Source organism: Corvus moneduloides, chromosome 3 (assembly GCF_009650955.1).
Source record: "Corvus moneduloides isolate bCorMon1 chromosome 3, bCorMon1.pri, whole genome shotgun sequence".
NCBI lineage: Eukaryota > Metazoa > Chordata > Aves > Passeriformes > Corvidae > Corvus > Corvus moneduloides.
In genome coordinates this window covers 5,450,841-5,469,428 of record NC_045478.1, presented here as the reverse complement: position 1 = coordinate 5,469,428, position 18,588 = coordinate 5,450,841, and the positions used below count along the sequence as shown (strand labels likewise).

The 18,588-nt window shown below is 39.5% G+C and overlaps 2 protein-coding genes across 9 annotated transcripts in view; one reads left to right on the top strand and one right to left on the bottom strand.

Moving 5' to 3' along the window:
- The window catches only part of RUNX2 (RUNX family transcription factor 2), a 215,829-nt gene that overhangs the window by 172,195 nt on the left and 25,046 nt on the right, over window positions 1-18,588 (bottom strand). The window lies entirely within an intron of this gene.
- Window positions 3,412-18,588, top strand: part of SUPT3H (SPT3 homolog, SAGA and STAGA complex component) — a 259,239-nt gene continuing 244,062 nt past the window's right edge. Inside the window, exons 1-2 of one of the 4 annotated variants that reach the window (XM_032103965.1) lie at window positions 3,412-3,756; window positions 14,001-14,095. In XM_032103965.1, coding sequence (XP_031959856.1) covers window positions 14,001-14,095 — 95 coding nt within the window. In that variant the 5' untranslated portion in view covers window positions 3,412-3,756. Of the gene's footprint in view, window positions 3,801-14,000; window positions 14,096-18,588 lie in introns of all 4 variants that reach the window. The other 3 variants (XM_032103962.1, XM_032103963.1, XM_032103964.1) reach the window with 3 other exon arrangements.

Here is an 18,588-nt window from a genome sequence, read left to right as displayed (position 1 = left end):
AGAATTGTGGCCATCCACTCCAGCAAGAACTTCATTACTTTATATTCATTGTATTTAAATGACACCCCAGTGGTACTGACCTCCTGGGATGTTTGATGTAAATTATATGCTATGTAGGGGGAAAATAAAATCGTTTTCTGACTTTTTATGTTCTGCAGAGAAATAAAAAGTGAAAATAAATGACAGAGAAAATCAGGCCTATTCAAAGTGAAACTTTGTAAGCATTATGGTTTGAGCAGACTCCAGTTTGTAAAAGTGCTGAGACAGTTCATAATGACCTCATGATCTGAAAGGTGACCTGAGAAAGGGAAACAATTTTGTATGTGACCTTTTTTGGTTCTGTATAATACATAACAAAAACTTGATCGTGTTTTTTTTCCCTCTTTGCAAGTATTGTGAGAATACAGACTCAAGCAGGAAGCAGCCTCTGCACTTTTACCAGCTAGACAAAGGCACAGTGCTAGAAGGGACACCTCAGTGCTCTTTCCTCCTGTCTTCTAGCAGATTTTCTTGTTTTGACTTCAGTTTTCATAGCCAATAGGTATCTGTCTTGTTCAATTATTCTGCCAAGAGTTATCACCTATAGAAGTGGCGATGGGGGAGGGGGGGAGGAATGTTCTCTCATCAACCCAGATCATCACTGGGCAGGAACTTCAATCCCTTATGAACTGGTAACCTTTCACTGCAGGCTAAAGGGTTCTGCATAGCAACACAATTTGTCAGGAAATGTTTCTGTCAGTGCTTTTCAGGCACTTACCAAGTCACACTGCCTCTATCCAAGCTCCTGGAAGTTATGTAGCTCACACTGGACATGCTTAACCATATTATCCCAGTAATTCCTGTATTAAAATTACCATATGGAACTGGCATAGTAATTTCTCTATTTTTTCTACATTTTTATATTAGTCTGTCCTACCAATTCTGAGATATATAAAGATATGCATAGAAATGTCAGCAGTATGCTGCCTTGCCTCCCTCAGTTTAATGTAAGGTTTTGACAAATCACAGAATTTGGCTAAAAACTTGACGCGCCTTGAGTTGTTCTGCAGTACCTTTCATAACTTGACGGAATGTTTTGATTCTTCTTTTGGCCAGGAAAATGCTTATCAATAATCCTGCTTTGACTGGGGTTGCCCAGATATTTTAAAATGGGTAACAGGAAGCAACAGTTCAGGCCATCCTCCTCGCAGCAATGACTTAAGACTTTGCTGTGCAGGCAAGAATCAGCAGCATGAGGCCTCTCATTCTCCAGGATAATATCTTGGTGTTTTGCCCTGTTGCTGTCAGTGCTTGGGCTGGTATCAGCTTTACTTTCATAATCATAAGCAGCAGCAGCAGAAGGGAGAAGGGCTGGCAGCACTCGTCAGCGAGTCACAGAATTACCTCGTCTTTCTGAGGCTGATGTGGGAGGTGGGAACAGGGAGGAAGCAATGCAGAAGGGACTGACAGAGTGTTTATATGAAGTAGCAAGAAGGACGGGGAGTGAGTGGTAGCCAAAAAAAAAAAAAAGTAAGGGTAGCAGAAGTCAGCTGCGGGAAAAAGAAAATAAGATGACTTTCTAATAAACTGGAATTCAGATGGCCCCTAGAGTGTTAAGATTATTGCAGTGGTTGCCAGAGCTTTCTTCTTTCTCCTTTTCTTATCCAGACCCCCAAAGAAGTAAAATGCAGCGATTTACATAAAATTACAAAGTCTCTAAGCTGTCAGTTTCTTAGAATGAATCCTTGTAAAATGATACGAATCCTGCTTGGTGCGTAGGCAGGAATTTGAATTAAAAAGGGACTAAGGAGGGCAAAGTAAAAGACAGAGCATAACTTTTGAAGTTATACACCCCACAAACTTTTGAGAAAAGTAAGATTTTTTTCAAAGCACTAATTGTTACTCCATTTACCATTGGTTGGTCCCATTTATTAGTTCCACTTTATAGCATGGCACACATCAGCCTGTCTCCTAACAAATCTGCATGTGATGAGCGGAACGACCAAACTAAACTCACAGAAAACTACTGTTAGGAGGTGTCCAAGGAAGAAAAGGTTGAAAGGAGAAAGGAAGCATTAAAAGAAAGGAAAAGGTGGGTTAATGCTCCAATGACTTGCCTAGTCATGTCCTTCCCCATCAACCTGATGAGTTGGCAGGATTTAGGAAGAGGAAAGCCACCATTGCCAGGAATCAGAGGAAAACATGGGTATGTAACCATGCCAGTGCACTGAATCAGCACAGCAAAGAACAGAATATTTCAGCTGAAAGAGACCTACAACAACCATCCAGTCCAACTGCCTGACCATGTCAGGGCTGACCCAAAGTTAAAGCACGACCGAAGTTAAAGCATAATGACATTGCCCCAATGCCTCTTATACACTGAGAGAGGCAGAGCATCAACCACCTCTCCATAAGCCTGTTTCAGTGTCTGACCACCCTCTCAGTAACGAGATGCTTCCTAATGTCCAGCCTAAACCTCCCTGGCATCAGTCATGGTTGAAGTAGTACAACTGGATACTGCTGTAGTAAGGATCCACCGGTATTTCCAAGGGTAAAGACAAACACAGGTTGCTGTTGCTTGCACTGTGTTGGTTTTGAACACCTGTACAAGGCTGTGGCTGCGGAGATGAGGGAGTGCTGGCACCTGTACTGAGGCCAGACACCTGTGTACACCCACACCTCCCTGCTGCCCGGGGATGCAGCTGTCACTCCCCAAAATCCCCTGGCTTTTTGGACTCATAGCAGCCCTGGGGCCCCTTCTCGCTGCCCTTCAGCAACGCCTGGCACTGAGGGGGAAGGAAAAGGTGGCGATGGCCCATCAGGCAGTGCCTTCAACACCATCCCTAGAGGTATTTAAGACTGGATGTGGCATTGAGGGACACGGTCTGGCTGACAAGGTGGTGACTGGACATAGGTTGGACTCGACAGTATCAGAGGTCTTTTACAACCTAATTAATTGTGTGGTTCACAGAATCCCAGAACTGTTAGGGTTAGAAGCGACCTTTGGAGACCATCCAGTCCAACCCCTCTGCCAAGGCAGGATCACCTGGAGCAGGTGACACAGGGACGCGTCCAGGTGGGTTTGGAATGTCTCCAGATAGGGACAATCTACAAAATCCCTGGGCAGCCTGCTCCAGTGCTCTGCCACCCTCAACGTAAAGAAGTTCTTCCTCATGTCTAGGTGGAACTTATTGTGTTTCATTTCATGGCCACTGCTCCTCGTCCTGTCGCTGGGCAGCAGTGTAAACAACCTGGCACCATCCTCCTGGCAACCGCCTTTGAGACATTCACACCCATTAACCCCTGGCGATTCTGCGAGCGGCGGGCCGAGGGGCGCGGCGGCGGCGAGAGGCGGGAGGCGGGCGGCGGGAGAAGCTGCGGCAGCTCCGCCTGGCCCCGGCTCCTCCCCGCGCCCTGGGAGGTGCCGCCTCCCCCGCCTCCATCTGCGGGGCGGCCGCTGTGGCGGAACCGGCTCCTCCCCGGTGCGGGCGGCGCCATTTTACCCCCCCTCCCTCAGCGGCCGTGGCGGCGGTGGCGGGTGGGGGAACAGCGCGAAGCTGCCGCTGCTTTTCCATCCCCCTCGTTTCTCGCCTCGGTCCAGGCAGCGCGTGGAGGGGAAGGACCGAGGTTCAGTGCCTGTCCCTCGCTTTTCCCTCTCGGCTGTCCGCACACGGGGTGGGGGGACCGGGCACCACAAGCTGCTCCCACCCTCCTTCCATCCTTCCTCCCCTGCACATCTCAGCCTCCTCCTCCTCATCCATCCATCCATCCCCAGGGGTGAGCCTTTGAGTGAGTCACCAGAGAGGGCACGCAATTAGAGAGTGTGTTGCTATTAATTAACTTACTGAGGCTGCTGGTTGTTGGGGCCTTCAGGAGCGTTAACGGGGCGGCTCCTGCCCGCGGTACCTGCGGGGCGGGGGCGCGGGGGGGCCCGGGGGCGCGGGGTTTGCTGGTGGCCTTCAGTGTTACATTGGACCCTGCCCTGTTCGTTTTGTCGTCTCGCAACTAATCTAGACGGTGTTCCTAGGACTTCTTCTTCGTTTTTTTTTTTTTTTTTAAATCTTTAATTTTTTAAAAAATATTCTTTAAAATTACGTGACAGCGTCCAGGCTTTGGCCTGCAGTACACTGTGTACTGCTGGGTGTTGTTAATTTCTTCGTGTCACTCTGATGTTGTGAAATGTGACTAGTTTGTAAATTTCCTCTGGAGGAAAGGGATTTAATTTATTCTGCCCGAACAGGTGTGGTGATTCCCTAACTGGAATCCTGTGATATTCCCTAGCTGGAATCCTATGCATTTGGCTGCTCTTCCTTGATGAGAAATTTTAGATACATACATCGATACCCTAAGTTGATGTAATTCCTGATATGCCAGAATGTTCACATAAGGTCTATAGTGTTCCTTATAGAAAGTATTAATCCTTACAGAAATTTCTAGTAAATGCTAAAAGCCAAGGACTGACAGTCCAGAATAATGTTTCTCTGTGTTAGCTGTCAGTGATTTTTCCACTTAGAATATTTTTATACTTCCTGTGTACAGATCGACTGCTTCTAAGTTCCTAGAAATTACACAAATGGATGTTTTGCAGTCAATGACTGCAAAGTACGTATACATGCAAAATATATATTACTGTGTTTGTGAAATGGGAGCAGGAACCTGATGTTGCAAACAATGCAGGTTTGCTGTAGGGTATTAGTGTTAATGATTTATTGTGAGACATTTGATTTCCTACAAGTGAATGTGTTTCAAGGTTTACTGCCGTGTTGGTGTTACGCTAAAATTTTCTTTTGAAGTCTTTGATGTAACTCCCACATCATTCTCTTTCTTGGTACAGGCCTCGCTTTCCCTTTGGCTTAAGGCAGCCGTGCTTACTTGGCAGGATGCACCCACCCTCTCTCCCTTTTTGCATGTCTTTCTTCACTGTTGGCCAGATCCAAGTGGTATGGAAAGCAGTGTCAGTCCTTTTGTTAACTTTGGTGGACTTTACACAGGCTCCTATTTGCATGTTACTAATATACAAATCACATTTTTTTTATTTTGGTGCCTTTCTATCCTGTGTATTGTTGCTGTGTAGGAGGGAATGTTGATGGTAAAAGTAGCTTTTCCAACTGTAACAGGATAAATTTATGTTTTTTTGAAAGCCTTATCTCTGCTTGTGAAAGTTTGAAAAAGTTGGATACAGAGCTTCTTAGCTGCGATGATTCTGAAGAAAAGTTTGAGGTCTTAACCCTAATATACTAGAACAGCAGGAGGAAAAACTAAAAGTTGTGTCTCTGAGAAGTAAACAAGAAATCATTTAGTGACATTTAACTTGTGATTTTTGAATCAATCGATTTGAAGATATTACTTAAGGTTTCACAGGATTCTGTAGTCTTTAGAGCCTCTGACTGTCATAACCAGCAGAATTACTCTCCTAGGCTCAGTTCTGGGTAGCACAGGATGGAGCTGTTTCAGAGTTGATTAGTCAATTAGTAACTTGTCAGCATAAGCAAGCTGTAATTTAGCAAGCTACAAGTGTTTTAAGAATTGCCTACATGTAACAGCGTAGAACAACAGTGAACATTGTTCATGTTGTTACTGCTCTTCTGATGTGATACCCTCCAGCAGTGAGACCAGCTAGACAGTGTCTTTCTAGGTCATCACTGCAAGGGTGTTCTAAGGCATGAGGCCAAACCCAGGCAGTGTAATTATACCATAGAAACAAATTGAGTTAATGCTCTTGTTGCAATTGTGAAATAGCCAAATGTGTAGATACACAAGCATGTAAAGAAAAGGAAATTAGGTAGGCCTATGTTCTCATGGAGCCAGGCAGTGGTGACTCAGTTACAAGCTTATCTGGAGCTGATCAAAAAACCTGCCTGTCAGAGGTACTGAAAATGGTATTGAATTGATCTGCAGTCTGTGTTTCAGATACTTGGCATTTGTAGTGTTACGTGGAGTCGTTATTAATTTTAAGTAATCTTAGTAAGTGTTCTTTTGCAAGCTATCACAGGTGAAATGTCTATTTATAAATAGTCTTTGTCTTCTCTTTACCCCTGTATTTTGCATGTGTTTGAAGTATTGTGTTTGATTGCAATCAGACTTTTGCAGAGTCAGCTGCAAAGTTTCTAGTTCACCCAGCTCCTTAAACCATCACAGAAGTAGCAGTAATGGAAAAAAGAGGCCAAGAGTTTGTTTGGAAGAGGTGATTTCCAATAGACTTTGCTGAAATGTAAGCTTGTTTACTTGAAATGCCACTCAGGCATATGATTTTTAAAAGCACTTAGCACTGACGATCTCTACTGATAATTGTTCTGATTTGCCTGAGAGGTGCTGGCAAGAGTTAAGCCCAGTACTGAGGTATACCTGGGAGAAATGCGTATTTTTGAGTAAACAAGAATGCATTTTAGCAGGAACTTACTGGATATAATCTGTGACTATGAGATCTCTGAAAAGATCTGAATGTTACTGATATACTGTTAGACCTACTTCTAAATAGCTAATATTCATACTTCTACCTTATATTAAGGCCATGGCTGTTTTTGCTGTAGTTTTCCGTGTATTAGGGTGTTGCGTAGATGAACAACAATAGAAGTAGACATTTTCTCCTCCAGAGAATTTGTACTTATGGTGGCAAGCACTGATTTCTGAAAGAGTAACAGCCCCACAACAAGAATTGGAGAATTTTTTTATAATCTTAGCTATGTATTTGGCCACTCATTTTTGATGAGGAATTTTAGATACATATGTTGATGCCATAACTTGATGGTATTCCTGATATGCCAGAATATTCAATTAAGGTCAGGGTGTAACTATATTATGAAATGATTTTAATTGTATTTCAAATAGTGAATCAAACACAGCTCAGGGTGATATGAGAGGAGAAGGGTTGATGTAATCAGTGTGATAGGTTGGGAAAGATGCCATTTTGAAAGGAGACGAAGGCAGGTGAAGGTTTAGAGACAGAAATGCAAGGAAAATACAGTTTAAAGCTAACGATAACTTGGTTATGCTTCACAGAAAATCTGTGTTTCTGTTAGTAAACCCTTAAATTTTAATTTACTTTAAATAGAACTAAAGGCAAACCGGGACCCATACTCACTAATGGAGTTGCTTGCTGGCCAGTGAGCAGTAAAATATATTGACAGAGCTAACCTGACCTCTGCATATTAATACAGGAATGCTTTACTCATCAGAAAAAGCAAAACACTGAGCAAGTCACAATTTGGGGCCTGTTCATCCTTGCATGCTGGAATCAAGCATGCAAGTTCCTGATGACTTGGAAGCTTTTTTTTTTTTTTTTATCACCAGACCTGTGAGCACACCTTGTGTTTTCTTCACTGAAAATTGTCAGTGGTTCCCACAGGAAGGTTATGGCCATGGACTTGCATCTCTATATAATTGTTAAATAATTGGTGTGGAAGGTTTGTAATTCTAATGTATTAAGAAAAAACAATTGCTAGTTGAAATAAATTCAGAGTCAGATTCTGAAAGCTGTGGAAACTTTTCTGTTAGTTTTGGGTTGTTTGGTCTTTACACTGTTTTCTTAAAGTATTTTTAGGAAGGAAGGAAAAAATAATTTGTGCTTAATTTGCAGTGCTGTTAATGGCCACTGTGGCACAAAGCTCTGCAAAAGAGTGTGTGCATTCAGTCCAGAGGGAGGAGGGTGTATATATTAGATTCATTTTGCCTGCTTCCATGTTAAAAACAGAGGCTGGGGTTAGGGAAGGACAGAGCTCTGATTAGACTGGAGTTGGAAACTGACAAGTGTTTGTGAACACCTCCAGATGGGGAGGCAGAGCTCTTGTGTAAAATTATTCTCTATATTTTCCAGTCTCAGATCAAACAGTCACATCTGTATATTAGTATTCTTTCAGTAGTCCAGACCATTCTGGAGTATTGGTCTGGTTCAGAAGAGGCTTAAAGTAACTGTCATGTCTAACTTGGGAATGGACAAATAATAGCTTCAAGTATGAGGACATGCAGAGTCATTTCGAGTACACAGTGGAGTCAGAAGGTTTTGTTTTAGTCTGAGGTTGCTTTAGTGACTTTTCTTTCCTTGCTAAGTCATTGAGAGAGTTGTGCTTGTTTACTGCTTTCATGTAAGGTCTTCAGTAAAAGTAATGCACAAAGATACTCTATGAGATGCAGAAATGAACGTGAAGGATTATTTTATCTTCCGAGATGTTGAACAGGACAGTTCTAAAGATAAAATCATTAGGATGCATGTTATTCTTTGGATGAAAATCTACACCTATATGTATTAGAAAATTTGTTTTACCTGTTATCAGCCATGCATGTTTCTTCTCTAACTTCTACATGGGAATGAATGACTGAATTGCCTTTTAAATGGACAGGGGGAAATGATGTTCAGTTGTATTCCTTGTATTCGTGTGGGCTTTCCAAGCATGTTCTGTTCCAAGAGAGTGTCATGGTTAAAGATGAGATGCTTATTTGTGTGGGTGGTGAAAGCTGGGCTGTGCATTGACAGCTATAAGATGAATTTTTCTTTCTGGTATTCAGTTTAAAATAAAACTATCCTAAGAATCTGGTCTATCAAGTAATAAATGGAAGCAGCAGCAGCAGATGTAATGTGTTATTCTTAGAATGAACAGTGCCTGCATTCTGCGAAGTATTTGTGATACTTTGTTAATTAATTAAAAATGAAAGAAAGCTGAGATGGCAGCCTGAGCTTTGAACAATATTCTTGTGTGCAGACCCGGTGCAGATGTGTCACTGCCTGCTCACAGATTGCTTCTAATCCTATATTTGGTCTGACTGTTCCCTGAAAGTTTGTGCCTTTGCTTTATCTGCTTGGCTTTTTAAGATGCTGTGCTTAGAGAATATGGAAGTTATTCATCCTATTTCCTGTAAACAAAAACATTTCTTAATTGTGGCCCAAAAAGCTGATAGTTTTTGACCTGAACAGGTTAGAGGATGATAAAGTAATTTCATTTTATACTATCAGTCATTATTTTGTTATAAATCCTAGATCACGCATGCACTGTGCTTATCTGAGACCCTTTAGAGTGTTTCTAGTTCCAGCCTGCTTGAACAGCTCAAGAGTACTTAAGGACTTCACGCTTAGTGTTTTAATTTTCAGTTATTGTGTGCTACTGGTAGAGTGGGTGATAAGCAAAACAATATATGTACTCTTGCATTTGGTTATGGGATATTGGGTTTTTTTTTAACTTTCTCTTATTTTTCATTGTTTTGAGCATACACTCAGAAAGCCAGTCTTGCATGTGTTCAGCAGGGTTATGGGTGTGTTTTTGTTTTTTAAAAGAAGTTCAGTAACAAAAATATGTTATTTCCTGTAGTTAATTAAGTTCTTACATCTCCAGTCCTAAAAGACTTATCATATACCCTCTTGTCACTGGTGAGGCCATGAAATACTCAGCGGTAACAGACTAGTTAATCTAATTACTCTGAAACAGAGGGTGTAAAAACAAAAGGATTAATTTTAATTTTGTGTTAATTCATAGTTATATTGGCTTTTCTTTTCTTCCTGTTTTGTTTGAGTTTATATAAATGAAAATTTGTCAGTCTTTAAATTTTTGCATGGTTTCAGGTTATATGCAAAATGTATTTATGAAAAGATTGATGTGATAACCACGTTAGATGTATGCTTGATGAATTAAATCATTGTAATGGTAACTTCTCTGTGTTAAGTGTAAAAGGTTTTGCAGGGACACTGCCATTTTTTGGTAATCCTGCACCTTCTTTAGTGTATAACAGAGACATCAGATAAAATCTCTGCGAATCCACTTTTGTTTTAAACTAACCCAGTGCAGACTTACGTATTTTTTTTACTTTTGGTGAAGTGAAAATTGTATTACTATTAACATTTGCTCTTCCTGAGTGAGTTTAGATCAGCTGTCAGGCAGTCTGTTAGAGGACTGTTCTGTAGTGACTGTTTGGATGCATCTTTCTCCTAGATCTTCGTATGACATTTCAGCAGTGGGGATTGGTGAAAGTATCTGAGTAGTATTTCAAAAGCCTTGACTGAGTCTCTGTTATTCAGCCTGGAGAAGGGGAGACCTCACAGCACCTTCCAGTACCTAGAGGGGCTCCAAGAGAGCTGGAGAGGGTGTGCAGTGATGGGACTAGGGGGAATGGCTTTAAGCTGAAAGCAGGGAGATTTAGATTAGATAAAGAGAAGAAGCTCTTTGCTGTGAGGGTGGTGAGGCACTGGAACAGAGGAGCTGTGTCAGCCCTACCCCTGGAAGTGTTCATGGCCAGCTTGGATGGGGCCCTCAGCAAGCTGGTCTGATGGAAAGTGTCCCTGCACCTGGCAGGGGATTGGACTGAGATGAGTTTTAAGATACCCTCTAAGACAAAGCATTCTGGGATATGATTTTATATATATATATTTGTATTTAAATATAGTATGGGATATTGCCTAAGTGTATAACCCTTCTATCAAATTCAAGTTTTAGGGGCAGTGGAATTCCAATTTTTATGTCTCTCAGCTGGATCTTGAATAAATATGTGGGTTATACAGATCACTTACTGATTTTAGAAAAGTCAGTGTACGTTAATATTGCTTGGTAATTTCAGAATGGATATGGATATGAAGGAGGGTTATGGGTTATGAAACAGAAATCTGCCCAGGTATATTACTGTGGTGAGAGAGATGGACCTAAACTTGATAAAAAGTGACTTAAAATTTGTTTCCCTCAACTGATAACTTTTGTTCTGCTGATTCATATGGCACAAGTGTTTCCTGTTATGACTCTTCAATGTAAAAGACATAGAGATTACAGTAGATGCTTTTCAACATTTATATGTGATAATATATACCTTTTAATGTGTGTTTTTTACTACACATTTGATTGCAATGTTTTACTGATGAGAAGAGAATTTATAAAAACTGGACCTACTTGGGTAAGAACTCATAATTACCAGTCCAAATAGTGTTAATCAGAAGTTATCTTCTTGCTAGAGTTCATGATTAAAATGCAGCACATTGAAATAATCTGTGACCTAATCTGAACATCTGAATTCATTTTGTAGAATATGGCAAACAGCTGCATTTCAGTTTGGAGCTAAAACAAATACAGTATATCGACCCATTGAAGATCACTGTAGGCTTTTCAGTTCCATGATAGCTGTACTTATTGAAGAAAATTGATTTGAGAGTGCTTCTGCTTTTGAATGATCTTTTTTTTTTTTTTTTAATGTCCGGAAGAAAGGAAATAGAACATACGGAGGATGGGACTTTGATGTGTAAAGAAGTTAATTATCTAGACCATCAAACAAAATGTGGGCTGTGGAAGTAATTATTGTTAAGGGTCTGATGAAGCCTGACAAGCTGTTGGTTTTTTATGTCAAGAAAATGCTGTACACCTGCTTGATTTGAAAGTTAAATCACTTGGTTGCAATAGGAAGACCCAAGTTTTTAGTGAAGCAGTAGCTGATAAGCTTTCAGCTCTCAAACCACTGAGATGTACAGCCCTTCAAGTTTTTTTAATTAAACTGTTCTTGTCCCCTTGGAGGGCAGGAACCTAAAGGAGGTTTTGCTCTAGAATAGGACATGCATGAATCACAGGTCTTATGCTGTGAGGAGGCAACTGTGGAACTGACCCCATGGTTTTTGGGAATTTTGGGAGAATGCTTCATAAATTAGCAGAACAGAACCTCATGGATAAAGCACATTGTCTGTTATGGATGTTCAAAGAAAATACTTATATGCTTCAAGTGATGTAATTAGTTTTAAAAAACTCTAAATTAAAAAAAAAAACTTTGAATGTTACTTTTTAATGAATACAGTGTTAATTCTCTATTTAGGAATATTGGTACTGTGGTATTGGATATGAATATATAGCTACTAAAATTAAGCATACTTAGTCCTAATCAAATGATGAACAACAAAATACATATACATTTCTAAATCTTTAGGCTGTTTCTGCTAAGGTGGATACCATGGCAGCTTCCTCTTAACTCCCATGGGTATACAGAGCTTTCCTATAAATACTGGCACCTTTCTATGTTACAGAGGGTTTTAACTTGTTTTTTCTTTTTTAAGTTCACTAATTCAATTGAGTGTTTAGGTTAGATGACTCTGGTAACTGCTGATTATGGCAGGATCCTGACAACACTTTAGCTTTGTGTGTAACTAACTGTGATTAAAATCAGACTTGAGTGGGAGCAAACTTGTGATTCAAGTTACACATGTGCATAAGTGCTTGCAGGATGGGGAACTAAATTAGAATCTGCCTGAAGATGAACTGAAGTCTGATAATCTACATGAAAGCATTAATAGAAAAATTAAACTTATGACACCAAGTTGGATGGGGTAGGGAGGCTGTACAAAGGGATCTGGACAGGCTGGATCAATTGACCAAGGCCAGTTGTGTGAGGTTCAACATGTTCAAGTGCTGGGTGCTGTACCTAAATCATGATAAGCTCGTACAGTGCTGCAGACTGGGGCAGAGTGGCTGAAAAGCTGCTCAGTAGAAAAGGACCTGGGGGTGCTGGTCAACAGCAGCTGAATGTGAGCCAGCTGTGCCCAGGTGGCCAAGAGGGCCAGTGGTACCTGGCTTGTACCAGCAACAGTGTGGCCAGCAGGACCAGGGCAGTGATTTTCCCCCTGTGCTGGGCCCTGCTGGGGCCACACCTCGGGTGCTGTGTTCAGTTTTGGGCCTCTCAGTCCAGGAAGGACATTGAGGGGCTGGAGAGTGTCCAGAGAAGGGAACGGAGCTGGGGAGGGGTCTGGAGCTCAAGTCTGGTGAGGAGCAGCTGGGGGGGCTCAGCCTGGAGGAGAGGAGGCTTGCGGGGGAAAATGTCACTCTTTACAGCTCCCTGACAGGAGGAGAAAGCCAGGTGGGGGTCGGACTCTTCTCTTGTGTACAAAGCCATAGGAGAAGAGGAAACAGCCTCAGGTTGTGCCAGGGGAGGTTTTGGATACTGGGAAAAGCTTCTTCACAGAAAGGGTGGTCAAACACTGGAACAGGCTGCCCTGGGAAGTGGTGGCATAGATTTCTATTCTAGAAAACAATCTTATCCTTTGAATTTTAAAGTAGAGAAAGGAAGGATCTCTTATAGCACAGCAAAATATATCGACATACAGCTTTTATTGTTGCTGCTACTAATGGTGCAAGAAATGAGCAGTACAACTCAATTGTTACTAGTGTGCAACAAACTAGAAGACTAAGAAATATAGCGGCAATATGTCCTGTTTATCGGGGGACTTACGTAGTATGCAGTTTTTTTATTAATTTTTTTGAAGGGAAAAATGAAACTCCCTTTTACATATAGAGTTTTCCATAATTAAATTTTGCTTATTCAGTCCCTCACAAAATTAATTTTTTTTAAATTAAACAGTTCAAAGCCATTTGACTTGCATATTATTAAAGATGAAAATGTAGATTTATTAATTACTTCATAGAATAAGAGTAAAATTGTCCTGGGTTTGCTTTGGAGTTCTTGAATGAAAAATTTATATAGAAAAGCTGAAAAATACTTCGTATAAAGACAGTACCTTCAGTGCTATGAGTATTATGATACTCTTTCTAATGCATTTTTGTTTTAAGAATTTAAGTAGTGTGTGTGTGAAGGGGGTGTTTCATGAAGGAAGTTTCTGATCTCTGTGCTCATCAAGTTTTAGCTGGCTCTTTCCAAGAATCTCTTTTACTCCTCTTAGCTTTGTTGGAGATGGTGCGGATGTGATTTACTGGTGGTTAGGATATGCAGGAATATAAGAGGATGATCGGACAGCAGAGATTCTGGCGTCTATGAATACCATCTATTCTGGAATAGTGGTGTTTTTATCTTAATGCTTTTCCACTAGTACTTTTTAGGGTACTTCTAAATAATATTTTAGAATTAGTGTGTGTTTCCAATACTTAGGTTACAGTAAACATCAACTCAAGTTTTCTAGTGCCTCACATAGGCTTCTTTTTTGCATGCAGAATCTTTACTTGCCATGTTACTCCAAATATCTTTTCTTCCTTTTAAATACATAGTGTGAAGCATACATGTGCTCTTTTGGAAATGGAATACAAGTATTGTAAAGTGCTGTTATTTCTTTGTTTACCCAGATGAGCAGCACTGTGGCCAGCCCGATGTCAGCAGTTCCCTCTTCAAGCAGTGGAAGAAAATCAACAAGCTTTACACCTGAATTGCAGAGTATGATGTGAGTAATCAGTCAAAATATCTGGTAGTATCTGCATTGTGTATTCATCTTTTAGCTGATTTCTTAGAATGTGTGAATAAGGATGATGGGGGAAAGAAGAGCAGGTACTAGTAATGGAGCTGTTAGTGTTTTACTTCTGATTTGTAAAACATTTAGAGATGATTTGAGTAAATAAAACCCACATCTTCTACTGAGAGCTAATACTGCTGAGTAAAGAAATATATTTTTAATATATACTTTAGAAATCTTTAGAGTCCTGTATTTCTCAGCCCTTCATCAAAGAAAGCTAAGCTTCCAGTTGCCATATATACTTTTAAAATGAATACTTTCTATTAACATCCTTCAGTGCTAATACAGAGAGATAGACTGCTGAGATCATAATATTGCTGATGAAATTATGATATGGAATGCTTGTAAATAATTTTTTGACAGACAGGAAGTAAAGTTGTTAAAAAAATAAGTTACTTATTCTTTTAAATGAACAGGGGATTCTTAGAAACCCAGTTCCAAGGCTGTGGTATTATATCATTTTGTAATTTGGTGGTGAGAGTAAAGCTGTGTTGCTTTTAGTCATGTGTTGTGGATTTACCTTCACTGTTCTCTAAAAATTTCTCACCTGAATTGCTACATGGGCAGTAGATACATAAGGAGTTACTTGTCTCCATTAAATTCTACAAAGAGTTCTTTGCAAAAGTGAAAGATGCAATTTGTTTTCAGTTAAATGTCCTTAGGAGACCACTAGATTGTTGTCAGGTGGATCATGAGATACCTTCCACTGGAGTATTTTTCAGTATAATGTAAATAAGATAGAGTTTTTTCTTGTGCATTGAATATTCTAATGTTGATGAGTACGTTGTTACAGGCCCAGTGTTCTACTGTATTGAGTTCTCTTTGGATAGAAAAATATTACTGCTCTCTCTCCTTCAAGAGAATTCTGTTTGCTAATTGTTCACATCTCTTAAGGTCATTTATGCTGAAAAATACAACTGTTGTTCTTGGTTGAAAAAAATAACTCTTAACTGTGTTTAAAAAACGAAACAGCAGCCCTGAACTTCAGAGTCAAATCCTGCGCATCAGTTTGGATCAGTATCTGGGGCGCCTGCATTTTATTGGATTGTGGACTTCCTGATAAAGTGTTTTGAAACTCCCCTTCCCCGCCAGTGTACACACGATTCTGTCAGAATGTAGAAGTTATTGTTGGCCATACAAATGGAAGGAATAGACATTTTCCTTTTGCTTCAGAACTGGTGCAGTTATCCTTTGAAAGCTGTGCAAACAGATCATCTGTGCTCCAGAGTAACATATTTCACAGCTTCATTAAACTGGTAGGAACTGAGGAAATTCCTGGACTGCAATGAGCACATTAAAACTTAAATTTTTATTGTTTGCTGGGACAGGAAAAAAAAGGAGACTCTTGAAAATGATAGAGTGCCAGGGATGAACCATGCAGAAAAAAGGACAACTGTTTCCTTTGGCTTGGGCCATAAAATGAAGTTATGCCTTTAAAAGAACTTTCTGTGCTTTGACAGAAGCTGACGTTTTTTATAAACGATGTGATTTAGGAAGTTACAGATTCTCCTGTTTAGGCGATTTATAACAAAATCCTGCTGACATCTTAAGATCCTGGGAAATAGCAAAGATTGGAGCAATACAGTGCAAAAAGGTAACGTCTTCTTAAAGAAAAGAAAATAGAGGCTATCTCTGCATGGTTTGGTATTGTGGAGAAGCCTATTTGCTATGGATTTCATGGAGTAATGTGAAGAATAGCTTCAACTTGCCCTGCCTTTCTCAACAAAATGTGTGCAGCAAGACTATGAACTCGCGAGAAATAAGTCATATAGAGACATTAAGTGCTAATCCAGAATGTCATGTGGTAGTTTGTGTTGATATTAAAAATAGGCTGTTGGATTTTAGGGATTTAGAAGGCAGAAGGAAGAGAGAGAAACTGTATTTTTGGAGTAGAATATCAAATCCTGTTGTAAACCAGTGGCAAGATCTGGAAATCTCTGGATAAGAATATCTCATGGTCTGAAGGTGGTATAATTTGCAGCACAGAAGTGTTGAGCCAGTGTTTGATTCCATGGAATGCTTAAATTTACATGTAACATTAAGCTTGTGAGTAATCACATTTAAGGTGAGGAGGTTATTCATATGCTACATCTGTTACATACACTACACCTGTTTTTGAACCACAGCATTTTAAGGGAATAAGCTGAATCCTGTTGTAGAATTGTGTTTTTAAGATAAGCTCAGAAGGGTTTTTCTGATTTATTTGAGAAGGCAAGAAATGTATAGGAGTCTTGAAATCATAAAGTACTGCATAAAGAGCTGTCTTAAGATGTGTACAAGTTTTTCATTGTATACATTGATATTTTACTAATGAAATGATTCTGTTTTTCCATTAAGAATATTTAAGATATGTCCTTGGATTTGAAGAAATTTTTGTTTGTTGAGAAAAGAATCTGGTTTGTATGTTGCCTACATAGTACTGTGTAATTGGTGATAGTGCATGTGCTGATTACCTTAAGATGAATGCTTCTTAATCAGATTGTCACAGATCTCCCAAACACAAGTCAATTTGCAGTGCACTACCTTTTGCATGGTTATATTTAGCTTTTAATTGTTAAGACCTTGGAATTAAATTATATTTATCTTATACTAGTTTAGAAGAGCAAAGTGCTATATGGAGCTTGCTTTGGTTTCTACATCCTTTATTTGTATTTGGATTTTTTATTATGGTACCATGGATTGTACAGGAGTAGGTGTTAATAATTTAAAAAAGAGTTTTCAGCACATCAAGTGCATTCTGCTGAGGTTTGTTTTACTTAATTTCGTTTGGCTGATCTACAACCTGTTTCCAAACTAACTGCTCATGGGCTGCACTTAAATTACAGTTCTGCCCAGTAGATTCACAACCACGCTGATTTTACCGTAGCCATTAAAATTCATAGTTTGGTAGAGATCATCTATTTTCTAATGTAAGCACTACTTACAGAGTGAATTCCTGGAGACCCTGACAGTCTAAAGACATGCTGAGCAATTTGCAGCTATAGTGGGAGGTTTTTATCCCCTGCTCAGTAAAATGTCTTGACTTCTCAAAGGTATTTTAGCTATTTACGAAAATACTAATTACTGTGATCTGAAGTTCCTTAATTAGTCCTTGTGGTAAGCTTCATACCAAAATTCAAAATTTGATGGTACAACGCTATAAGGTTTTAATGGTGGAAGTAGTGAAGAAAACTATGTTTTAATTGCGTTTAGTTAAGTCTTTCTGGTTATCTACTGTATTTACAGTAGTTAGTATTAAAACAATAATATCCATTGCTATGATATCAAATTTAATACTGCTCCTAATTGGTTGTGTCTTTTCAGACATTGAAAATGTGTCCAGGTATTTCAAATGCAATTCTTACTCAACTTCTTCCAGCTTGTAGCTTACACTCACCTCTGATACACTTCAGTGTTGTGTTAGTGTGTAATAGAGATACTATAAATTCTTCACATTCCCTTTTTGTTTATGAATATATTATTTTTAATGTATTTTTTCCTTTTTTAGCATTTAGCAAATTATGGGAGAAACTGGGTAAGAACTGGGGCCAGTTCTTAAACCTTTATTTCATTAAAACTCTTTGAACTTGTCTCCCTGACTCTTGGGATATTTACATGATCCCTGTTATTAAACATTTGAATGGTTTTGTAATGTTGTCAATAATATTTCTCATTTCAGACTGGGTAATAAAGAGTGGTTCTAGACCTCTGGTCACTCAAGGAGTATCTAGAATGAACATATTTTTATTTCAGGCTTGCCAACACTGCATGATATATTTTTTTTTTCCCCTATATATAGCATGAGCTATAAAATCTACTCTTTATTGCCTGTTGCATCCTTGCGCACTTGTCAATCAAATAAATTATCTTTTGGGGTTCTGCTTATTTAGGATTTCTCATCCATTCTGAGATGACAACATCTTTAGGAATATCATTCTAAATTTTTGAATGTGAAATGAAATAACAGAGGAAGCGTGGTCTCTGAACTGATATGTTGTCCCGTTGGATAACCTCTGCTGACGTGACTTGGATTACAATTTGTTCACCCCATAATCCTTGGAAGATCTCACTGATTTCTTCTAGTATTTGATGCCAAATTTATTTTCATATCCAGAAATGAAAATTCTGTTTGATAACAACATTGCTTATGTATGGTAAAATAGTTTTCTTATCAGAGTGTTCAGGGAACTTGTTGCTCAGTGCTGAAGAAATGCCCACTTCATGTAGCAGTAAAGAAATCCTGTGATTCAGGAGCTGTGCTTTGCTAGACTGGCTTGTGTTTGTGTGTTAATCCAGTTGTGAATGTCCTTATAAGTATCCCCCAAATACTTTTGAGTCACTCACATTACATGCTAACTAAAAAAAAGTACACAATATGCATTTCGTGCTGTTTACAGGACATAATTTAATGTTGAACATTTTACCTAAAGAGTTTCATTATGACT